Source organism: Oculina patagonica, chromosome 14 (assembly GCF_052425735.1).
Source record: "Oculina patagonica isolate OP01 chromosome 14, crgOcupat, whole genome shotgun sequence".
In the NCBI taxonomy this organism is placed as follows: Eukaryota; Metazoa; Cnidaria; class Anthozoa; order Scleractinia; family Oculinidae; genus Oculina; species Oculina patagonica.
The window spans coordinates 8,146,696-8,171,959 of record NC_135771.1 but is presented as its reverse complement, the minus strand read 5'-3'; the positions used below and the strand labels follow the sequence as shown (position 1 = coordinate 8,171,959).

Sequence of the window (25,264 nt, the reverse complement as noted above, 5' to 3'; positions counted from 1 at the left end):
AGGATGACTTGTCAAAAAGTGTGCTGTCCTTACAGTCAGAGAAGCTGGAACTTGAAAAACAGGTATGATAAACAGGTTACTGGTATTTCTGATCTATAAAGATCTACAATCAGTTTGATGACCAATAAAACTAGTAAAACTGCAGGCTCAATATATCCATCGATAGTTTGTTTGTTGGTTTTGTTCTAAAGGTTTATTATAGTTAACATTGTATGATCATCGTCCAAAAGAACAAAGACTGTCTAAACAAGCTAAGAACAAAGCACATGTTTTTTTTTTCGCCAGCAGATATCTTACTAAGAATAGTACCTTCCATAACATCTGCTTCAACTGTACTTATTTTTAATATCACCACTGAATTTTTTTTTATTTAGTTGTTTCATAATAATCAGCAACGAGAGGGAAAAGCGGAAGTACTTAGAGTTCAGCATAAAAGAGAATTGGTCAAGTTAGAAGAAAGAATGTAAGTAGCTGCATACATGAAAGTTAAACGCAGTCTGCCCTTCTCTACTTTCCCCAAGATGAAAACTCAAAACCACTAGTGTTGCCAGGAGAAGATATTAAGGGAGGGAGGTCAGAGGGGGCCCATGAGCCCCCGCCCCTACCTTAATTTCTTATGTATTTTTTAAAAGGTTTTTGTACCCAACCGTCTTTCTGGAACTGGGTAATCAGAATGCTTTAGAGAATCTTAGTCGGCCACGCCTTTTTTTAAATACAGGATTTTCGGTATTAAAATAATTTCACGCGGGACGTGTCTAAATGAAAGAGATCGTCGTGAAACTGCAAAAGGTAATTTATTGGCTTCCAGTAAGAAACGCAACTTGTCGCGATGCAATAAGATCATCATCATCTGCTTCCTTATATCTCCTCGTGGAGAATAAGGCCTTAATGCAATAAGATGCTTCACCATAAAATTTTCATAATTTCGATGTCTTCAAAAACGGCAGATTTCAAGGAATAGCTGACTAGGGTCCTTTAAGCTGTCATAGTTGTTTCTCAGTGAGCATTAAAAAACAATAACAATAAAACAGTTTTCTTTAGTTGTTGTTGTTGTTGTTGTTGTTGTTTTTCTTGCAAATAGCAAGTATATGTAAGCATATTTGGCGTTGCATTTGTCTGTTTAGATCCAAACTGACAAGAGAGCTGAAAGAAGCAAAGGAATCCTTCCGGGAGATTCAACGCAAGCTTGCTCATCAATCTGCGGTTAGTCTTTTTATTCAAGTTTTTTCACGAAGGAAACCTAAAAATAATAGTTCAATTTTCTTGCTTACTCTCTCGCTCTTCTAAAACCACATTGACAGAAAGTGAATTCTTATTGTCTCGAACTTAACATACAGTCCCATACCCCCACCACATCCCAATTGAAGACATAGCTATAAATACTTATACACCTGGGTGGAGAGAAACACTGTGAAGTAATGTCTAATGTCAGAGAGAATTCAACGAACCACGAGTCATTAATTTTCTCCTTTTATAAACAAAAGTGTTTTTTTTAAAAAAAAAAAAAAATGGGGGTTACATAGGTGAAGGAGGGGTCGATTTCCTCGCTTACACTCAGTTGAAAGCCACTGTCACTCTATCGTCCGGCACTTCAAGTGCCCCCACCCCCAAAGATAGACCACATACAGCAAACATATATTTTGTTGCTTCATTATACAGGAATTAATATCTGCTAATGGTGAGAGGAATCGTTTGTATGAAGAGAACAACAACTTGGACTTGCGTCTTAAGGAACTTAGTGCGGAATACACGAACAGACTTCAGCAGTACATTCATGATATTGCGGTGAGGCATGTTTCTTTTCATTTTAAAGTTTTGATCACTAAGAGCGGTTTGTGTCGTAAAACCAAGGGTGCTATCCATTTTCAAGGTGCGATGGGTCGGACCAACACAAACTGACCGTTGTAAAATGGAACGACATTTCCGACCGAGTGGAACGGTCCTTTCCATCCTTTCCCCAGTTCCCCGCATCTGTGAGAAGCTACTGAACGAAAGTAAGACAACTGAACAGTATGTCAAAATGGAACGGTGGTCCCGAATATTCCGGTCAGACCGGACCGAAATTTCCGAAATATTTGGCTTTGGAAAGCACCCCAAAACTAAAGTAATCACTCTGACCAATCACAAAAGACGCGGAAATCAATTGAACCAATCATCATCATCAAGTCTCTTCGCCCCAGTAAGCGCATAAGGCTGTCACGCTTTCTGACCAACACTCCCTCTTCTGTGCCACCGCTTTGGCAACTTCCCAGCTTGCCCACCCCGCCTTGTTTCTTTCCTTCTCCAAGTTGTCCTTGGCCTCCCTCTCGCTCTTCGGCCTTCTGGTGTCCATCCCAATGCTGTGAAGCAGTCATTCGCACCTTCTCTCCTGAGTATGTGTCCCAACCAGTTCCACCTTCTTCGTCGTATCTCGCAGCTTATGTCATTGACCTCTGCCATTGAACCAATGATACTCGAAGTAAATTCATGTAGCCGGTGCAAAGCGCGGGGAACGTGCGTGAGCGAGTCATAATTGGTTTTACTTCTGATTGGATAAGAAAATGGCGCGAGATTTTTAAACCAATCAATAAGCATAGTGCTGATGTGAAAACCGTTCTAACACTCACTCTTGTTAGTTGTGTAGTGGACCCTTATACGCTAAAACCTTCTCGAATTTCCAAATTTTTCGTTTGCCTTGAGGAAGATTTGCCGAACATTAGCCTTTAGGGGTTTGGAACGAGAAGACAGCTGATATTTCAGACTAGCCGAACATACGACTGTCATGTTACCGTTTGAATATCGATTTTCTTCTATACAGGTGTTCTGTGGAAAAGCCAATGAGAAGCAGCTTTCAGTGGAGTCATTACAATCGTACATCGATGTGATGGTCAGACAGATTCGAGACTCGCACGAGAAAAAAGAAGAAGCTCTAGAAAACAGACTACGAGAATTAAAAGTAACTATAAGGGACATGGTACAAAAACACGAGAGTCTCTCATCAGCTTACAGGTATAACAGTCAAGCATAAAGTCAATTCTCTCTTTAGGTGGCTCATAGTATAGTTTAGTCAGAATAAGAGATGCCCGCCTTTGGTATTCTATCACAGCTATACCAATAATGTTAAGGAAAATCTTTTAGCACAAACGTGAATAAGATTTGCCAATGAACAATTTGAGGTCAACTTGACGTCAAAATCTGTTTCCATGGCAACGACATATTAGGTTAAACATACACCATTTTGGACCTTTCGAGGCTAATAACTCAAAAACTACTCGGTGAAAGTTTTTCTTTTTCACATATTTTTATCCAACCGACAAAAATAAACATTTTGGCAAAACTTTAAAGAAATCTGTCAAGAGGATTGGGAGCTACATTATTTTCGCATAAATGTAAGGTGGCTCTGAACATTTCTGACAGAATTTTTTAAAAAATTGTCAGATGTATGAAAAACGAAATTTTTAACCGTCTAGTTTAAGACTAATTTGCCTCAAACGGTCAAAAATAAGGTATCTTTGACTACTCTTTTTAGTTTCCATGACAACGAATTTTGACGCCACAGTGACTCCAATTTGTTTGTTAGTAAAATCTTCACAAGGAAGTTCTGAAAGTTAAACTTCAACATTGCAGGTGTAACAGCAATAGAATGTCAAATACGGGAATATTTAAACTATTTTGACACCTCTATAAGAAGGACACATCTATAAGACAGACACCTAATGATGGTCCCTGCCGTTTTTCAGTCATTTTACTGTAACTAAACTCCTTATAAGACGGACACCTCTCAAAGACCGACAGCGGACACTTTGGCGAACCATCAACGGACACTTGCGACGTGCTTTGTTTAAGTGAATAACACTTCAAAACTTCATATCCACATAATGCAAAGTAGGTCAGCGCCTTTAGGATATTAAACTTTCTCTCCAAAAACAATGCGCCACAACCGATAACAGATTACTTTCTCTGCTTACGCAAGATGTCATAGCTTTCTACAGTTTGTGGAAGCTCTCAACTTTTGCTTGAAAACGAATTTTAAGCACACTCAGAACAGACATGTATTGATTGTGCATAGGCTTAGCTTAATTTAGAATTACTGGTGTCACCTAACCTCGTCTTTCTATTAGCCAGTTTGAGCCACTTCCGATGGTGTCCGTCTTAGAGAGAGTTGACTGTACATGCAAACCGCAATTCTTACTCATCACAAACCAAAAACAAACAATAGAAGTATGTTTCGGTGCATAAGGCTAGGTAAGTCTTCATGCACCTAGTTGCCTACAACAGCCAGCGTTTAACTCGAGTTTCTGTAGCGTGAAGCGACTAGTATTGCTACCCCTCCCTGGATGGGATGCTAGTCAATCGTATGGTTACCCCAGCACTAAATTCGCCGGTATCCATTTAACACCTGGGTGGATAGAGGCACTGTGAGAGTAAAGTATCTTGCTCAAGAACATAACACACCTACCCAAGCTAGGGTTAGAAATTGGACCGGACGAGCGAGTCCAACGCATTTTACCCCTAACCGCTACGTCACCAAGTCTCTCTCTCTCTCTCTCACTTCTGTATAAACCTCTTTCAAGTTGATTGGAATATCGAAACATGCCAAAGTTCCTATATTTTTGGGAATATTGTAGGTGAATTTTCTCAGAAATGTTTAAATTGCATTCAGATTCTTCTTAAACTTTTCTCGACTGATTTTTTATGAACGAAGTGTTTTTTATGAACTTCTCTCTTTATTAGAATGTTAAAGTACGACATGGAAAGCAAGGGAGCACAGAATGTACCACAGGTAGACCAACCTGATTTGTACCTCCCGTCAGAGAGTGAACTGCAAATGACACAGGTTGGTTTGGTTGCTGGTTGCCCTGTGATACAAATTGAAAATGGCTTGTTTTCGAAAGTTTACTGAGTATATTTATCTCAACAGAGTCGTGAAATTGCCAAACTGACCTCTGATCTTAGAGAATTAAAACAAAGTAATGAAGACCTCAAACAAAAGGTACAGATAGGTATACAATCCTAGAAAGTCATTTCTTTAGAGTTTTCTGTAGGTGAGTATGATTTATGAGCGACGTGTGCTGATCCTTGTTGGTTGGTAGTAAAAGGGACCGTGTCACGGGTGAATGTAGTCTATTTTATTAAGTTTGGCCAAATACTCGCGATGAAACAATGTTAGCGAAGAAATTACTTTTATGGATCTAAATGTCAAAACCATAGCTTCATTATAGGAATAGATAATCTTCCGGGCGTTATAATTAAACTTTGCAAACAAACTAGATTAACTTTGAAAAGTCAGTGTTCAGCCTAATAGTTTTCAAAAACACAAATTGCAATCCGTTTTAATCTTCATCAAGTTTTGTACCTTCTTTTGTATTTGCTATGTTATTGAAATGTTCCTTCAATGTTTTTCAGTGGTTATTTTTATAATTCACTCAATTTGATGACCATTTTCTTTCGTCTAAATTTGGCAAAAAACGGTGGCACAGTTCCTTTAATTTTAATTCATGTGATCTTTGTTCCAGTTGGCTGCCAACTCCTCCCGTGTCACGTCAGACGAACAGCAGAAAGATCTACAGATGTGAGTTACTAAACACAATTTTACACGCTTTAAAAATTGTTTTGGTCGTAGCAATGATGTTTTTATCGTTGTTCGTTGTAGCATTGGTGATCTGGTTTTTGTTTGTTACATCAGTGCTAGAAAGTTCTTTAGTGTGTATGTGTAACTGTATATTTAACTCACATAATTTCAATTCAAAATGCAGAGACTACAATCAAAATTCACACTAATCTTATTGCTTCAGCCTTAGTTAAAAGGTCGATGTCTTTCGCCGATTTAGCCCCGTCAATTGCGTTTTCATCTGGCGCTACGCTCCGACCTTCTTGACCCGCGGCCATGTTTGTTGACATAACCTTGACCTGATTTGGTACATTTACCCAGAGTTCCGCGCGTGGCGCCATCTTTTTTCTTAGGGAGGATTGTGCTTTAAACAACCAGGCCCAACCCGGCCCTGGATTACTTTAGCTTTCTTCCTTTTCCTTCCTTTACACTCTGTGATTGGCTTAAAAAAATTCGCGCCACTTACTCAACCAATCAGATGCAAAGCCAAGGCCAATCGCGTCTCAGTCACGTGCGTTTTCCCGCGCTTGGCGCCGGTTAAGTGCATTTGCCTCGTGTTCTCATTGGTTCATTGTGTTGTTTAACTTTGTCGTGATTGGCTATCGTGATTGCTATGGTTTCGATTTACGTCACTGAAATGGAAGCCACTCCTATTGGTAGAATTCTCCATTTACCTAAAATATTAAGTACTGTTATTTGATTTTTCTGTTTTTTAATTTTAATATTTTATTTTGTTGTAAGGTCATTGCCAGCCGGTCAAGCGACGGTAGAGATGGGATGGGGCTATCTAAGAAAGCAACTACGAGAATTCACGCTGAATACACAGGTCTGGTACAAGATAATTCAAAGATTAGATAAATCTTCAAGATTCAGTTACACGTTTTCGCTTCAAGCTCTCATTCACTTATTGCTTATCGCGTTTGTCGTTATCGGCCAGATGTGACAACGTTGGTTTTGGTTTAGCTTATTTATTTGCTTTGTTGTTGTATTTTTTTTTTTTTTACTTCAGCAAGATCTGGAGAGTGAGCGGGCTGCACTGATGACACGTTGTATAATGGCCGAGGAACAACTGGCGCGCCTTCAGCACTATATAGACACAAATCTCAAAAGGTAACATAAACAGTTCGTTGTTATCTACAACATTACTCCTAGTCGCTATTTTATGGAAACCAGAGATAAGCCCCGATAGAGAGACGGCACCTGTGAAGTAAAGTGCCTTGTCCAAGAAGACATACTAGTTATGCAACGCTTTCGAGTGGTATACTATGGAATATCCCACGAGTCACTTGTATTTTCTCGGTATACACACGAGCCTTTAGGCGAGTGTGTATACCAAGAAAATACAAGTGACAAGTGGGATATTCCATAGTATACCACGAGAAAGTGTTGTATAACTATTTTATACCATGCCATAGAAAATACGCTTACTAAATTTCGTCGAGAATAAGATCGCAGCGCACGATGGGAAGGTTGGGTTGAATACCGTCGAATATACAACGGCTTTCCTGTATTCTGATTGGCTGTATTTTCTATGCCCCCCCCCACCAAAAAAAAAAAAAAAAATAATAATAAAGCATGGTATAAAATGCAATACCCCAGCGAGTGCTTGATCCCGGACAGCTCGATCCGGCGTCCAGCGCGCTAACCACTAGGCCATTGTGTCTCCCACAAATATTAAACGCAGACTTAACCTAATCTATTTATCTGTCTTTGTATCGTAGATACCAAGAAGAGATAGTTCGCCTGCAGGCATTGTTAAGAAATGCTTCACCTGGTGCTCATAAAAGACGCTAGTTCTAAACATGCCTCGTTTAAAATGCAACGTAAATATCGAATAGGGTGTTTTAAAAAATATACTTTTAGGTCAATACATTCATAATGTAAGTGTAGATATGTAAGTTAATGCAACGTGGGTTATGCACTGAGGTAAATATATGCTTTATTTATTTTGTTATATAGAATATATTCGTGCGCATTCAATGCCAGTACAAGGTTTTGTTTGATATTTGCATTGCAAATAAGTTATTTCATATCCACTGGAGGTTTGAAAACTTAAGAAGATTTGTCTTGAAGATTTGCAATTTTTTTCATACAAATCACACAAATGTTTCAAACTTTCAAAACGCCGTAAAAACTTGCACTTACGAGCATTAATGCTCTCAGAATTGGCAACCTTGCTAATTTTTGGCAAGTTTTCCCACATTTCAGTAGTGCGAAAATTTGAGGCGAGGGCAAAAAGAATAAGAGGAGATTCGTGTAGGAACGCTAGCTATGCAGGCTAACTGATTTCTACGCATCTTCCATTTCTGATTGAAATCGTTTTAGTTGTAGCAGCTCTCGTAAGCTTGTAATTCTACTGGTCCTCTAGTGTAGCAGTTGCTATTGTTTTGGGGCTAGGGGCATTGTTCCTGCTATTTGTTCTATTGTTCTCTTGAAGGGTAGCGAGCCATTCATGTGAGATTTTACTTGAGCTGCTACCCGCTCGTCCGTTTCGTACCACGGTAGTTTTTATAATTAAGGGTTAATACGTGAAAAGGGCCTATTTTAGCTGTCTTCCTCTAGTCGCTTACTCCTAAGAAAGACGAGAAGGCAAGCGACTAGCGGTGGCGGCTGCCGTAAATTCAAGCTCTTCTTTCTTTGTACGTCGGCTATAAGCCCTAAGTTATTGCACATCTTGTACACTAGAAAAATAAAAATCTAAAAATAGAACTGGATAATGCATTTGATTTTACATCGCAAAGTTAAGTAAATTTGAGGCGATCGGCTGGTACTTGAGACGGCCGTCAAAAATTCGGCTGAGAAAACTCAAGAAGCCTGGGTTCTTTTATGTCCTTGATTTTCTTTGTCTTTTTGCCTCGTGTCACGTGACTCGGAGGATATGGGGCGAGTTGCTGCATTCCTGTGTAAGGTTTCATTTACATTCCCTTACATTTAAATTCCTGTGTAATGGCCTGTTCATATGAAGAAAAGTTGTCCTTGGTTGGGAGGTTCCCTCTCCCCCAAGACATCTTTTACCGAGCGTTCATATCAGAAAAGATGTACCTGCCATCCGAGCCGAAAATTGGCCCTTCGGGTTTCATGTATGCTCTCTTTGTCCAGACTTGTCCCCGGTAGACGACCCGGGGGTAGACGAGTCAAAATAATCAAAGTGTTAACATGGAAAGAGTTGGCTAGCCCCCAGGTGGGGGGGGGGGTGGGTAGGTAGTTTAGATATTGTGATTGCGAAGCCATACATTCAATATTAAACGGCAAGCACATCCAATTTGGGATCTGAAAGTCTTTTGATTAAATTACGCGTGTATGAATAAGGTTTCCAGAGGCGGCGGAGCATTTTGGAACGTGGGCGCTCGTCGTATACCAAGCCAAGCGCCACCCACCACCCCCCCCCCCAGGGGGGGGGTACATACCCCTACCTATATTTCCCAAAATGTCTGCGTCAGTGTAGTTGACTTCTTTGCAATCTCAAAGGAGCTACGTCGCGGAAAACACAACTTTAAAAAAAAGTGGCTATTTTTTTCAAAATTGTCATTCGTAATCCGTCTTATTTTTCATCAGTCGAAACTATCCTTGTTAATTTTCGGTTTCTTGTTATTCCGTTGGTGTTTTTCCACGTTAGAAAACTATTATTTTGAGGATTCCTTTAATTTCCTTTAATCCGTAAAATGACTTAAAATACCGTGACAGTTTTTTTAACAGCGTCCAGTATGTCCGTAATCGATTTGTATACATAACTAGGCCGATCAGACGATCCTGCTTCATGGTTCTTTTTCAGTGGGTTGTTTTTTAGTCGTTGGAGGGCAGAAAATGTACGCTCTGAAGTCGCCGATACCACAGGTAATGTCAAATACAATCTTAACAGCTTGCGAACCTCTCCTAGTAGCGTTTTTTTTTTTGAGTTTGAAAGCCCTACACCATAATATTTCGCCAAGCACGATCCTGATGAAACGATTTGTGAAAAGATCACGAGACTGAATATCTTGATAATTCAATTTTATGCTACGCAAACTCACTTTTGGCACTGAAAAGTGGGTGGGGGGGCTGCCCCCGCCCCCCCCCCCACCCACAATTTTTTGTTTTTGTTTTGGGGGGAGAGCTACAGTCCCCTGCTCCCCCGCCTATGGTTTTCCCCTCCCCCAGAGAAAACCAAAAGTAACATCCCGTTAGTAACAATGGCGTTGAAGCCGCCGTTTTGGTTGCCTTCGCTTATAAATGGAGCCGAAAATAATCCAAGTCATGCAAAAACTAATAAATAATAATAATAATAATAATAATAATAATAATAATAATAATAATAATAATAATAAGTGGGGCATGAGAACGGAAACGATACCAGTTATCACTGGAGCACTTGGAGCTATCAAAAAGGGACTAGAGAGTTATATTGGAAGAATCCCCGGCCAAATAAGCATCAGTGAACTACAGAAGATAACCTTGCTGGGTACAGCGCATATTTTGAGGAGGGTGTTGTCAAGCTAAAAACTGGCTACCCTTTAGTGCCCCAGGACCATGGTTTGGTCTCGGCGCTAAGGACTTTAAGCAAACATTACGTAAGGAACATAATAATAATAATAATAATAATAATAATAATAATAATAATAATAATAATAATAATAATAATAAGACAATCTTTAATAATAAGACAATCTTTAAAGAGGAAGCGCCCGTCACGTAAATACGTGGTTTTCAGGGAGGTCCTCCGTGGAAATAAAAAGGATTAAAATCTAAAAGGAAGTACAAATGTCACAGATCTAAAATATGAAATATACAATAATTGAAACTACTAAATTAAAGCTACCTACTGTCATAAAAAACTAATTACAAATAGTTATCTATTAAATTATTAAAATTTTAAAGTATTTTAAAAAATCTAAAAGGAAGTACAAATGTCACAGATCTAAAATATAAAATATACAATAATTAAAACTACTAAAACTACCTACTGTCCTAAAAAAACTTATTACAAATAGTTATCTATTAACATTATATAACGTCGTACAACTGAAAATATTTGTTCATCGTCTGAAAATGTTTATCCATTGTCAAGGAGGAATTTTTGGTAGTCTGGTACCGATAATACGTTCGATCACGTGGCTCGTGACGTCAGATCGCGGGAATAAGTAGCGCGAAATCTTCTGCATGCTTCGAACAAACGTTACGATGGCTGCTGCAACCGAAGGCACTGCGACGGAATCTTCCTTTAGGTAAAGCAAATTCTTCATATCCACAGTAATCTTTCACACTGAACTCATAGCTGTGTTTCTAGCGAGTTCTATCTTATAAATCACGTTGTTTTCTTGCGTTTTTCAGCGAAGAAGAAGTGTCGAAGTTGATGGGACAAGGAAAGCGCCATTTAATTTGTAGCGAGGTTGTTCAGGCTGTCAAGTGCTTCGAAGAGGCTACCCAGAAACTGTAAGCGTCTTTTTGCTGTAAACTGCTTGGTTTTCCTTTAAATTAATTTGTGCAGTTTGTATTTGGAAGCCTGTTTTAAATCTTGCGGGCATTTATTCCCATTTGTTTGTGGCATGTAACTTTCACTTCACGAAATTTGGCTTCGATATTAAACGGGTTATTGTCCTTTTAATTCTTTGAACTTATCTTAAACAGCAGTTTCTTGACTCAATTCATGTTAATTTTCTTTGTCAGTTTAATGCTTTGCATTGTAAAAGAGTTTCGGTTAATGCACGTGGACTTGAACTTGAGTACAAAAGTACAAATAAGTGCAAATGTCACGATTGTAAGATCACTGAATTGAATTAGGAGTTTATATTGGATTTTCAAAACCTCGAAGTGTCCAGCGCCATTAATTGTTTATGTGAAACAAATTTTGAACGCATTGTGTACATAAATAGAACATAATTGTTTTAAAAGGAATCGATCTTGCTGAAACTGTCAGCTTTTTAAGCAAGGAGTAAAGAGCTAGGTTTTTTTTTTGGGGGGGGGGGGGAGCGGTTGTTGGATGGGTTTTACAGTCCGAATCCAATTGTTTTCCCAGACCTTCTTACAAGAGGAAAGCAACTTTGTCTCTTGAATGTAATCTAGAAATGCTTTAATTTTGCTTTGCTATACATAGTGATTGCTTTAATAAACTTACATGCATGGTGGCCTGACAGTTAGCATGCTGGACTCCAAATCTAGTCGTCTGGGTTTGCCCTGGCTGGGGTCATTGCGTTGTGTTACTGGGCAAGACATCTTACTCTCATAGTGCCTCTCTCCACCCAGATGTGAAAATGGGTATCAACAAATTAATACGTGGGAGAATGGAGGGGGGGGGGGGGCTGAGATGGATTAGCATCCCATCCAGGGAGAGTAGAAGCTTCAGTGGTATGGGTCATGTTGCTCAATGCTTATTCACTCTGACTTCTAATATCCAAAAGTAGCAAAAAAAGCTTGAATCCAGGATTGAAGGAAATAGTGATAACTGCTACAAATTATTCAATCTCTTTTTTTTTTGTACACAGTGACGGCAAATATGGTTCTCAAGCTGATGAATGCGGCGAAGCATATCTGTTCTATGGGAAAGCATTGTTGGAACTGGCAAGGTAATATTTATTTTAATTTATGCAGACCTTACCGAAGTGTCCTCTGAAATAACTTCTAATGATATTTATCATACTAACCTTCTACAAGCATAAACTATTTCTAAGTTCGCATCTGTTGGATGTAAACTAACACATTTTGGTATTGACCTAATGGCATTAGCGCGTTTGATTCCAGATGGAGGGGTGTGGGTTATGATTGGCCGTAATTTGTAACAATTACATTGTGTTCTGTAGAAATGATTGTAGTGCATCAAAATTATATGGGGGTCCTTTTTGAATATGCCATTATGGGCAGATCCAGATTTTTTTAAAAGGGAGTCCTTTAAGTGTAGCATTCTTGTCTAAAATAGGGAGAGGAGGAGGGACAAAGGGAGAATGAAGTACAGTAAAAACCCGCGTATAAGAACCTAGGTTTTTTCAAGTTAACCTAAACAGGTTCTTATATAAATGGTATTTAGTGTAAAATTAGGCTTACTGGGTTCTTAATTAGGTTCTTAACTTTTGTTCAAGAAATAAAGTAGAATTTGTAAATGATCTGCTCTTTAATGTCCAATAACAGTATTCTTGAAGGCTTCGGTAAGCAAAATACTATACTATTTTAATCTGATTCCGTTAAAATCAAAACTATACTGTAACCTTCACTATAATTCCCAATAAATCTTGTAACTATGCTGTAACTATAATTTGTACAGACTGTGTTATAAATATATTTTTGAGAAGATTTTTTAATTCTATATTTTTGAGAAGATTATTCTTTTCTTTTTTGAAAATAAGAACCTGTTTTAGAATTTTAGCCTAAAATGGTTCTTATGTGAAGGGTGCTTAAAAATGAAATTTTAGCCTAACAGGTTCTTAAATGTTAGGTTCTTATACGCGGGTTTTTTACTGTATTTTTCCTTGTACATTGTACTTTTTACCCACAAGACCAACCACTTTGTATGTCGTTGATCCTTGGGACAACAGTAAGAAATGTCTAAGGCCTAATTTTACATAAATGGACATGGTTCTTAGTTTCTCTCGTTTATTTCAAAAATATATAGTTTCTCTCGTTTATTTCAACAAATAAAACAATCAATTCTACTGTTTGCCAGAGAATATCCAGTTTTGTTTTTGTAATTATTTCATTCATTTATTAAATTGTTTTGTTTTGTTTCCATATTGTAATATCACCAGTGTTCCATTCTCACAGATTGACCTGAAGGGGTCTCTATTAGCAACTACACTTGTCAGTAGGAAAAGTGTGGCAGGGGTTTGTTTTTTACAAAATTATTTGTTTTGAAATTTACTTTTGATTTTCATTACAGGGCAGAAAATGGTGTCCTTGGAAATGCAATAAAAGAAGGTACCGGTATATTTAATTTGAAAAACACACAAAAACACCATTGACAATAAATTCCACTTCGTCAGTTTAAAAATCAATTAAAATTATTAAATAATAAAAACATTATATAATTTTATGTACCTTATTGAGACAATATTTTGCGGGGTTTTATTTTCACTATTATCCAAAATATGTTAAAAACAAATACATTTCGCAGGAAATTAATATGCAATTTTCAAAAAAATTGCAGAAAAACATGAAATTTAAGCACTGCGAATAAGTACCGATAAGTTAGTGGCCTGTAAGTAGCTCATCAAGCAGTCTATACCTTTTTGAGGCAGTATCTCATTATTTCTTGAGATATTCTTTTAACATTGTTCTGTAGACTTGGATCCAAAAAGTGGAGAGAGTGATGATGATGACGAGGAGCAGATGGAAGCAGGTAATAATTATTATTCCTTAATTTATCAAGCTTCCTTATCTTAAGGGAAGAGTAAGTTAACATCGACTGTTGATTTTTGCTATAAAGGGTGTTAACATGTGAAAATTCATTTTGACTCATTCTGGTATTACTAGAGGGAACCAGGATGAACTCATACCATTATGAAAGTCATTTCAGTTCATGTAAGCACTCCCTTAGTTTTAGTGATGGATGAGTTGCACAAAAACAAATTTGAACATTTTAAGTTTGAAAAGTTTAGTCTTAACTTGAATTCTTTTCTGTTTCAGAGGGTCCAAAGATCAGTGAAATGAGTCCTAAAACAAAAGATAAGATTCGAGAAGATGTACAGGATGCCATGGCTGAGGAAGGTAAATCCACAACAAGACTCATTTGAAAATAGACGCTAAGCTAGACTATAATTGAATATCATATTGTACCATGTTCGAGCTTAATTGAAAATGTACAGCATGGCTCGAAAAACTTGAGTCCAGCAAGCCCTTTGGCTAGGCTGCATTTTACATAGGTCATACCAAAAATCTTCTAATGGCTGGCATAGCTGGCATTCTAATGACTATTTTTTTAGCTACAATAACAAACCTTGGTGTAGGATGTACACAGAATGCACTCTGTCCCTTTTGATAAAAAGCTCTTAAATTTTGCTTGCCCGAGGTAGCTGCATGTTTGTCAACTAGGTTAACACTAAGCCCCAGTTGTTCAAAAGCTGGATAACAGTATACTCCCTTTGAACAACTGGGTCTTGGCCAATAACTGACCAACATTTGGCCGATAATCAACAGATATATAGACCGACTATCGATCAATGTGCTGACCGACATATCGGACAAGACTTCCTGAAGTAAACACGATTTTGCATTTTACAGATAAGTCTGCGGAGAAAGATAAGGAAGGCAAAGACCAGGACAAAAACAAGGAAGACAAACAAGACAAGGGTGAAGAAGCCACAACTGAGGACAAAACAGAAAGTGAAACAAAATCAGAAGATACAACATCAACAGAAAAGACAGCAGAGGAGAAGAAAAAGAAGAAGGAGAGAAGGAAAGTGAAAAAGAGGAGAAGGAAAGTAAAGAGGGTGAAGAAGGAGGGAAGGCAGGCAAAGAAAAAGGAAATGAGGCTGAAGAAGGAGCGAAGGAAGGCAAAGAAGAAGGGAAAGGTGGTGAAGAAGAAGAGGAGGAGGGTGAAGACGAGGAGATGGAGGGTGAAGAAGGAGAGGATGAAGGAGAAGGTACTGCAGATGATCAGGGAGAAGGCGATGCTGCTGCTACTGCAGAAGGACAAGAGGTACAAGATAATGAACGTTAAGATAGATGGATGCCTTTGATCCTTTCTTCAAAGTCGAACAAGGTGTTCTGGTGATGAGCCTGAAAAGTTTTGAGTGTTAGAAATAATGTTTTTCTTGGTGCTTGACAAAGGCTGTCATTAAGTTTTTAAGCAGCTGTTACTTTGAAGTAATCACCTGTAGCTTTGCGCTCTTTCACAAGTGTAATGTAACACAAGTGGACATCTTCACCCGTAACATTGAGTGAACTCAGCCATGACAGGTGTTACAGGTTACAACCTTTAATGGCAGCCCTACTTCGTGTTCGTACAGGTCATGGAAAACCTGGAAAGTCATGGAATTTTAGAATTTCATTTTCCAGGCCTGGAAAGCCATGGAATTTAAGTGTGGGTCATGAAAATTCATGGAAAATTGTATTGATTGGACAAAATAAATTAGAAAGGTTATTTTTTGTGAAGAAAAGGGTAAAAACATACCCAAAATTAAGATAATTTTTGAAAATTTCCAAGAAAAATGGTCAAATTTAGGTCATGGAAAACTTTGAAAAGTCATGGAAATTCATGGAATTTCAAAAAAAAATTTAAACAAGAGATTGATCAATATTTCATGCATGAATATTTGTGCACCTACAACCAGCAAAAGCACTTTGTATTGACACTTATTATCACGGACCTAATGAACACGTAGCTATTTGGACAGGTTGTATTTTAATGACTGGATAATTTTTTAATCAGGAGGATGCGGACATTCCAACCATGCAGTTGGCTTGGGAAACTCTGGAGTTGGCCCGCATTGTGTTTTCGAGGTTTGTAATTATCTTATCTGCTATTGCATATTCAAACTTAAAAGACATGTTAAAATGGTAAAATTGGAGGCAGGATAAGACCCTCATTAGCTAGACTAAAATTAGAATACAGCACAATTGCGTCCACCCAGTGTTTAAATGGGTACCAGTGAAGTTAATGCTAGGGGGTAACCCTGCGATAGACTAGCATCCCAAACAAGGAGGAGTATTAATACTCCTGGTCACTTTACTACAGAAGCCAGGATAAGCTCTGGCCTGTGTGGGCCACTAGGCTCGATGCCGACTTAACCTATTATATTAAACACTACAGCTTTTGATAAATGTGCTATATTTTGATGACACTGGTTGATAATCGTTTTGTACATTTTAAGACAAGACACCAAAGAAGCTCAGTTAAACTTGGCAGAAGTTTACCTCAAACTTGGAGAGATAGAATTAGAGCAAGGTAACTGCTGTGATGTGATAATTATTGAACAAATTATTTTTCATATTTGTTGTTCCAGAAATGACCCCCCTCCCCCCCAATTTCAGTGGAACTTGTTTTGAGAACCCTGAGTTCAAGTCTCATTCTGAACACTGCCTGGACTTGTTCAATACCCCAGCTACACTTGTAAATAGCCAACCAGTTCACCTCTTGCTGGTTGGGAGTTTTAACCTTGTTATGTTTAAATATTTGCAATATTTCTTTCTAATATATTTGAATGCTCGGCCCCATTAGCACTTGTGCTAAATCAGTTACTGAAGGTAAAGAAATGTCTTTTTTGTGATTTAATTTATCTTTGGTTAAAAAATTTTCAAACCTGTTTGATTTTTATTTCACTTTGTTTCAGAATATGATAATGAATATGAGACAATGAATGATTCACTCTGGTTTGAAAAATTTTTAACCAATAAAAATTAAATCACAACAACTTTATCTCACTGGCAACAAACTGCTTTTTATGAAATCTTTAGATCCGTGTTTTGACACAGTTAACTGTTACCAGGCGCGTAGCTGAGGTTTATGGAAGGGTGTTCGTACTGACAGGAATATTTATTAGGGGGTTATTAAATACGAGCGCCAAAGGCGCGAGCCTCTAGGGGGGTCTGGGGGCATGTCCCCCCAGAATATGTGACCTAACACGGGAAAACGTACACTAACGATTTTCCGTTTAACCGCTAGAAGCGTTTATTATCCGTTTATCATTCGTTTAAACGATTCATAAAAATCGTTTAAACGGTAAGGCCATCCGTTTATCTGGTGTCCTAAACTGTTTAAACGGTTAACACTATCTTTTACATGCCGTTTAAACGATAAGGCCATCCGTCCATTTCGTATCCTAAACCATTTAAACAGTAAACGCTGTGTTTACTTTATTTCACCGTTTATCAGCGTTTATCGATGTTCACAAACGGCAAACTACGGTACGGAACAAGCACAAATAAAATGGGGTACGCTTGTTTCTAAATAAATCGACTTCGTTTCAAAATTATTTATACCGTACAAGCTTTAATAAATTCAACACGCGTGGAATAAAATGAACTGTGACATTTCGAAGCTTGTGATAAACATTTATTTTATCCATCTCACTTACCAGTAAAGCGCAACTTTTTTTGGTAAACTTTTTCGGTAAAATACATTCTCATGTCATCTCCAGTTGAAGGTCTTGATTTAAAACAGTGAAGTGATTCGAAATAATCGAAACAAGTCGAGAAAATACGGTAGCTTTCATCATTCACAATATCGAAAGTGAAAGCCACTTTTCCATTCTCACGTGCAAAGACGAGACGAGACGGCGGCGAATCACGCTTGGCTTCTTGACCTTTCATCGCCAAGAATGTCACGGTTTCCTAGAAATTTCTGTTCACGCAATTGAATGGTATTATTACACAGTAAACGTCTTGATCTTTAATGTTTCTTTCAACTTTTTCACACTGAATGTTTCAGAATTAAAAAAACAATTCATTTTTGGAGTTGTTTACCAGCAAACCGCATGTCTGGGACGGCGGGACAGGAGAAGCCGACATTTGCATAATCACAAGTTTGTCGGCGTTTTAAAGAATGTCGCCCGAAAGATATCAAATTCCCCGCGAATACATGTCATTGATTTCTCAATCTTCTGTAGAACTTTTATTCGATCCCAAGTTAAAAAACAAACTTTTGATTCGTTAGCTTTTCGTGAAAACTTTTTTTTACCGCAAACTCGCTGGTTTAAATCATCACGTTCGATCTCCTGTGTAAATAAAAAACTTGCCGTTGTTTAATTTTTGCTGCATGCAAATACCTAAATGCAGAGTTCGCTTGCAGTCCTCTTATTCTGTTAAATTGCTCTTTAAGATGTAGGTAACAGTTAAATTTCAACTTGGAATAGTATGTGTGAACGAGCTTTTAGACAATTTTTTTTCCGTCGCCAAAATTTCCGTCTGACACGCAACTAATTATCTCGCGTTTGGCCATTCAAACTTTTGCAAATTTTATCTAAATACTTTCAGTTTTGTCTGCCGCTTTGAAGATCTTTTTCATCCTTGCCATTAGAATGGCTTTCGTTTAAATGTTTTGCACTGCCATTTAAAAACTTTCGGCTTGAGTTTAAATGTTTTGCTTTGCCGTTTAAGTGCTTTCGGCATCCTTTTGAATGTTTTATTTTCGCTTAAACGCTTTCGGCTTCCGTTTAAATGTTTTGCCTTACTGTTTAAACGCTTGTGACAAGCGTTTAATTATTGTGCTTGTCCGTTTAAATGGTTTAGAAGCCGTTTACTATCCGTTTACTATCCGTCCGTTTTTATCCGTTTCGCGGATTTTCGTTAGTGTACGTTTTCCCGTGTGAGGTCACATATTTTGAAATCTAGAGGCCCGGAAATGCTATTTTCAGCATTGTACACGTCAATATTTCAAACTCGATGGAGTGTAAAATAACAGGTATTTTTAGTCATAACAACAATATTTCGAGGATACCTAAACTTCGAGCCAGGATCCGAGCCAGGATTCGAGCTAGGATCCGAGCCAGGATTTGAGCCAGGATTCGAGCTAGGATCCGAGCTAGGATCTGAGCAAGGATTAAGCGCTCCGGTTAGCCTGAATGGCACTCCGGTTAGCCTAAATAGCGTTCGGTTAGCCTAACTAGCACTCTGGTTAGGCTAAATAGCTAGCGTTCGGTTAGCCTAACTAGCACTCTGGTTAGGCTAAATAGCTAGCGTTCGGTTAGCCTAACTAGCACTCTGGTTAGCCTAAATAGCGTTCGGTTAGCCTAACTAGCACTCTGGGTAGCCTAAATAGTACTACGGTTAGCCTACTTTAGCTTGGGTTGCTTGCGGTTAGCTTTTATAATAGGGTTAGGATTTCTGTCTGAAAAAAGGGTGGATCCTAGCTCTGATTCTAGCTCAGATCCTAGCTCGGATCCTGGCTCGAATCCTGGCTTTATCATTAGTTTATCTCCAATATTTCCGGCGTTTTGTTAACTTGATATATTCATACATACATACTGGCTTAGTACACTAAACGTTTTACAAAAGCTTGACGTGTGCTGCAAAGGCATCTCAGGATTAAAGCTTAAGCCCCCCACCCCCGGCTCCACCGTCAATGTACTAAAAGCAGCGTCAAAGCGTCAATAGGTACTAAATACACGTATCACCTGGGTCCTCCTAAATTGTATCTCCCGCCTTTCCTCAATTAATACTCCATTTATCAATTCCCGAACGCCTGTTAAGGAAATATGTTTTAACGATGGGATTATTTTGACTACATATAATACTAGGTCACTAGGATATATTGAGGCAACTTACTAACTAATTCACTACAGGATTATTCGTAAAGAAAACTTGACAATTGCATCATCCTCGGGTGGAGGCCATATAGATTGACAATTTCGTCCAGATCGACAGGCCTATCATACTTGATACGCATGAGAGCCAGTGAGGAGAGCCCATTCTCCTAACAATTTAATACTTTCCCGATACTTTTAGCGTTTTCTTTCAGGGTAATATAAAAGCTGCAACACTCAAAGTTTGTTTTCCATTCCCCACTATTTGCTAAAAGCTGAAAATCAACAGTTTGTGTTTTCAGTCCTCCATTATTGACCTCAAAGGGGGTTCGTTCGAACCCCTCGAACCCCCCCTCCTACGCGCCTGACTGTTACTAACTTATGGTTTCTTGGTTTAAGAGCAATTTGTGGATGCAGCAGGGGAATTTCAAAAGTGTCTTGATCTTCAACTGAAGCATTTAGAACCTGATGATAGACTTATTGCAGAAACGTATCCTTGATCACAACAATTAAATTATATTTTAATATTTGACAGGGTCTCAAAGGGAGGGTCCATGGAGCCCCGGAGCCCTGAAATTTCTGCTTTGGAGCCCGGAGCCCGATTATTTTACTTACTGGAGCCCTGATCCTTTTTTGGCTGTGGAACCCAGAGCCCAAAGAAATTTACGCAGAGCCCAGAGCCCAGCGTTTTGAAATTTGATCATTCGCGATCCCAGATGGCATTTTTTCTTTCCAAAGATCAACGCCACGTGAACCTCGAGTTTCAGTCACCTAGAGCAAAGAAATCTGATCCGCTACATGACCTTAGTGGGGACTTTTTAATAGTTGGATACATGATAACCGTCGATAACCGGCTTCTTGGATTTAAAAAACTGGTCGGAATTGCAGCCTTTTCTATTTGCGGACTTGATTTAGCGTTGCAAAATAGTTTTTATATCTTAAGCTTGTAGACCGTAGTGGAGCCCGGAGCCCGAAAGCAGATGATATGGAGCCCTGGAGCCCTAACATTTTTGTCTTGGAGCCCTGGAGCCTTGCAATTTTTAGCCCGGAGCCCTGGAGCCCTAGAGCCCTAAACCCCTTTGAGACCCTGATTTGACAGTTCAGTAAAACGGTAAGACTACAATACAAGTCTTCCTACCTGTGTTAAATTACTTCACAACAGTGTAACTAGCTGTGAATCCACAACAGGGTTGCCATGGTCGGAAAGGTCAGGGAAAAGTCAGGGAATTTTGCAAAAAAAGTCAGGGCAAATCTTAGTTCTTGTCAAAGTCAGTTGAAAGTTAGGGAAGTCAAATGCAATGCGTTCAAAATCCCGTGAAAAACATAAAGAGATCGAAGAGAATGAAGAGAAGAATATCGATGGTCTGCAGACTGCACAAGGTGCTTTACCTTTGTTTAGCACACAAAAGTACCGTATTCATTCAATTAAGCGCCCTGGGCGCTAATTAAATTTTTGGACCTTGAGGGTGGGCGCTTATTCGAGGCTGGGCACTTATTACAATTCTCACTATTTTTGCAAGTAGTATGCTTATTTTGCAAGAAAACAATGTACAATAACTAAATGTGAAGGTGTACAAAAGCTGAATTTTAAATGTTCATTGAAATTTTTAGTAAAAAAACTAAAAAAAATTAGTCTTCGGAATAGTCTCTTAGTAGTACTTAGTCAATTTTAAACTCAACTTCAACAATAATCAAAATTCCTCTTGTGCCCTCATTTAAGGGGGGTGGGGTGGGCGCTTATTCGAGGCTGGGCGCTTATTAACTTTTCCTACCTTCAGAGTGGGCGTTTATTCGAGGTGGACACTTATTCGAGGTTGGGCGCTTAATCGAATAAATACGGTATTTAGTACAATGAAATTATCATTCTTCTCCTTAACTGTCTCCAAAGAGCCTATAACATGGGTCTGGCTTACAGCTTACAGCCAAATTACTCCAAAGCAAAGGAGTTCTTCAGTAAAGCGTTAGATGTTATAAAACTCAAAACTACCAAGCTAGAAGCTCGCATTGCAGAATCGGAGTCCAAGAGCAAAGGGAAAGGCAAAGCCACTGATGACAATCCTTGTGTAGTGGATAGAAAAGAACTTGAAGAGTTGCAGAACCTGTATCCAGAAATCAAAGCTAGGGTAAGGGGGCATTCATTTATTAGTGCATCAAGGGTGGGTGGGGGGGGGGAGGGTTTGCAAAGATTGTGTACTCCCATCAAAAAAAAAAACCAAACCCCCACCCCTCTGGAAATTTCACTTAAACTTCATACATTTCCTTCAATTTGTTGGTCTTCGAGAACTACCCACCCCCCAGAATTTCCAATCACTTCTGGGGGGGGTATAGACTTTTTCTGGAACTGCACAATGTGTGTATATGGGTGGGGGGTACATTATTTTGGGAAGCTAAATAGCAGCGGTCACAGCATGTGAGTAAACAATAAATAAACAATAAATAAACAGGATGAAGTACAAGGAGGGATGTGACATTTTTGCCTACCAAGGAAGGGGGGTTTGTGTAATATTTGGAAGCCACTCCCAAGTGATTTTGCCAACCCCTCTTCCCCCCCAATAAGTAGGTTAGATACTCCTTCATAAAAGCTATATAGGTATGTGCAGCACCAAAGGGTGTGGTTTCGAGCTGTTTTGGTCTGAAACTGGGTATATTTTTTCACCATTTTGGCCTGAAATAAGGTATAATTTGCACACTTGGTCAGCAATGAGGTATTTTTAATAATAATTTTGGAAGAATCAGCTGTTTTTATCAGTTGTTACTGGCAGCTTTTGGCATTTGCGAGGTGTAAGGGTGGAACAGTGTTGTAAGGACTCAATTTTGTCTCAGTTTGTGGTTAATAGAGACACTTGTAACAAAGTAATTGTTCTTTTTTGCTGGATTAGGTTGATGATGCTCAAGAGATGATGAATTCTGCTTCCAATCAAGTAAGATGCAAAGCTAGTAACTCAGTATAATGTAAATCTACTGAACTATAGTGCTAAGGATGTGGGAGGCGCGGTGGCCTAATGGTTAGCATGCTGGACTCCGGATTGAGCGGTCTGGGTTTGAGCTCTGGCCAGGGTCACTGTGTTGTGTTTGTGGGCAAGACACTTTACTCTCACAGTGCCTCTCTCCACCCAGGTGTATAAAATATATTAATGGGTACAGGTGATGGGTAGCCCTGCGATGGACTAGCACCCCATCCAGGGGGGAGTGATGGGCCACCAGGCTTTCCCTATAGCACTAAGGATCATTTGATATGCAGGGTTGGTTGGTAATATGAAGCTGAAAGGAACTGGTGTCAGTACGATCGAAACTTAACAGTTTGTTGCGCACATAGAACTTACAAACATCAATACACTATATGTATTAACACAGGTTTCAAACGTTATTAGGTTATAGGTAAAATTTCCATTGAAAGTGGCATTCCAAAGGACTCCCCGACAGATAAAACTAAATAATAATTTGTGTGATTTCAAATCTAAAAAAAATTAATGAGGAAGTATTGAGGAGTTGATAACATTACTTTTTATTTAAGCCTGAGTCAACGACAGAAGAGGGCTTTGGTTCAAGTGGACAAGGCAAAAGTGATGTACCTGCAAGCACAGTAAGAAAATATTGATTTAATATAATAAGTTCAGCCTGTGATAAATTTGCCTTATTTCTCCATTTTTTAATACCCGATTCCCTCTTTTGCGCCTGCCTGCACGGAAAAACGGTAGTTGTATTCATCAAACCATGTGTGAGACTCAGCAATGTGCATCGTTGCTGAGTCTCGTGCGTGGTTTGATGAATCACGAATTGATACATGTTATGTTTTCTTTTTAGATACCAGTTAAACAGCCTGCCACTCTGATACCAATCCGCAGAAAGGTAAGTAATGAAATACCCATCCTCTTAAACAGATTTAGTCATTATTTTAGCAGTTAGGCGATGTTACCAGAAAATGTATAAAATGTTCATACAGTATTAGTTCTGATGTCACACAAGAACCGATCCTTTACAAAAAAAATATAAATTATTTTTTATGAAACTCATTGATAAAGAACGAGTTAATTTGCGTACAAATTCACTCTGCTTTAAATGGACTTTTAGCTGATTTTCTGAGCTAAAATAAGTTTAATTCAGGTGTTGTTGTCATAACCAAGCATGTTATATTACTTATTGATGTTAAGGGAGCTTGGTTAGGTGGTAAACTTTTTCAGCAAAGTATCACAGCACCTTTTGCAACCATGGAAACCTAATGAAAAATAGGCTTAACTTGAGTATACAGTCAACTCTCTTTTTAAATGGACACCGTCAGGACAGGCTCCAAACTAATGTCCATTATAGAGAGGTGTCCATCTTATAGGGAGTTAAGTTACAGTAAAATGACTGAAAAAAGCAGGGACGGGACCAACACCAGGTGTCCGTCTTAAAGAGGTGTCCATCTTATAGAGGTGTCTGTTGAGAGAGAGTTGACTGGTATTATCCTTCTGTTTGTCCTAGAGGAAGCCTGAAGAAGAGAGTAGTAGTACTGCGGCTCAGGACACAGAAGCACCAATAAAAAAAGCACGGCAAGAGGACGACCAACCAGCAGCTCCTGTAGTAACTGAAAATGGACATGTTCCAAATGGAGGTGTCACCACCGAACAAAAATAGAAATGTTATCATATTTTGTAAATAAAGTAGCAAGCTCATTCACATTAATGGTATTAAAGAAAAAAATGTTGTTGATACTTGAATAAAATTGCATAATTTATCCCCCAAGTCCAACCCTGCAAACTCAGCTGTATTCAGTTACTACTTGCCAAGATCATGACTGGGAAAGCGAGACTAGACACAGATGGATGACTATAAAGTCGCAAAAATATTAGATAATTAAAACAACAACAACAACTTCCAGGTTTCAGTTGGGGGGGGGGGGAGTAGAAATACTCCTAGTCGCTTCATGCTACAAAAACTGCGTGGAAATGCAGACTTTGCCTACCTTACCATACTTAAATTAAAATTTTGTCATTGCTGTTATGGGATATTCAACGCAGTAATGTGCCATCAATTTTACAGCTGTCCACACAAGTACTTTTAAATCCAGAAATTGTCTGGTATGACGTTTACAGCTTCCCATTCTGGTAACAAATTGCCATTTCTGATCTAAAGTCATCTTAAAAAGATCTTTCTGGGCACCACTGTTTTGTCCAGTGTTGAATTAAATGTGTCTCAGTCTAGTTATAAAATCCCTGTTAATGATCTGAATTCAGAACACATTAAAATCCCACTTGTACACACAAGCAAGCGATGCGACATGACTTTGATCACCAACTTATTTTTCACCCTGCTCCACTTGGGAGCCTGTAAAAAGGCTTACACCCATGCAGCCTGATTCCCAGATGGTCGTTGTCTCCAGCATGTTGCATATTCCCAAACAACCCTCTTTCCTCCAGGGCCTTAAACGCAGGCTGGTATAAGAAAACCAACTATGCAAAATTTCCCACCCCCTGCAAATGGGAAGTAAACAACCATGTTAAAGGATTAGGTGGTGCAAAATCCTTGTTTTTGTTTTGTTTCCTCAGAA

The 25,264-nt window shown here is 38.7% G+C and overlaps 2 protein-coding genes and 1 long non-coding RNA gene across 3 annotated transcripts in view; all 3 read left to right on the top strand.

Annotated features, from left to right (window-relative positions):
- Positions 1–8,307, top strand: part of LOC144638943 (coiled-coil domain-containing protein 78-like) — a 14,876-nt gene extending 6,569 nt beyond the window's left edge. Inside the window, exons 2-12 of the mRNA XM_078498221.1 lie at positions 3–62; positions 375–463; positions 1,125–1,203; positions 1,660–1,785; positions 2,798–2,988; positions 4,714–4,816; positions 4,901–4,972; positions 5,496–5,551; positions 6,332–6,416; positions 6,600–6,700; positions 7,312–8,307. Of these exons, the coding sequence (XP_078354347.1) occupies positions 3–62; positions 375–463; positions 1,125–1,203; positions 1,660–1,785; positions 2,798–2,988; positions 4,714–4,816; positions 4,901–4,972; positions 5,496–5,551; positions 6,332–6,416; positions 6,600–6,700; positions 7,312–7,384 (1,035 nt within the window). The 3' untranslated portion in view covers positions 7,385–8,307. The remainder of the gene's footprint in view (positions 1–2; positions 63–374; positions 464–1,124; positions 1,204–1,659; positions 1,786–2,797; positions 2,989–4,713; positions 4,817–4,900; positions 4,973–5,495; positions 5,552–6,331; positions 6,417–6,599; positions 6,701–7,311) is intronic.
- Positions 8,308–10,705: 2,398 nt separating this feature from the next.
- LOC144638174 (protein HGV2-like) lies at positions 10,706–24,428 on the top strand. Its single transcript, XM_078497369.1, is given in 16 exon segments — positions 10,706–10,791; positions 10,898–10,999; positions 12,049–12,129; positions 13,434–13,471; positions 13,836–13,892; positions 14,180–14,260; positions 14,774–14,932; positions 14,935–15,191; positions 15,924–15,994; positions 16,366–16,439; positions 20,134–20,224; positions 21,623–21,857; positions 22,614–22,655; positions 23,249–23,317; positions 23,539–23,583; positions 24,199–24,428. Coding segments are annotated over 16 exon segments (1,620 nt in total). The 5' UTR covers positions 10,706–10,726; the 3' UTR covers positions 24,352–24,428.
- Positions 18,835–19,643, top strand: LOC144638480 (uncharacterized). The gene is made up of 2 exons (XR_013567955.1): positions 18,835–19,155; positions 19,201–19,643. It is a non-coding gene; the product is annotated as an uncharacterized LOC144638480 (long non-coding RNA).
- Positions 24,429–25,264: the final 836 nt, after the last annotated feature.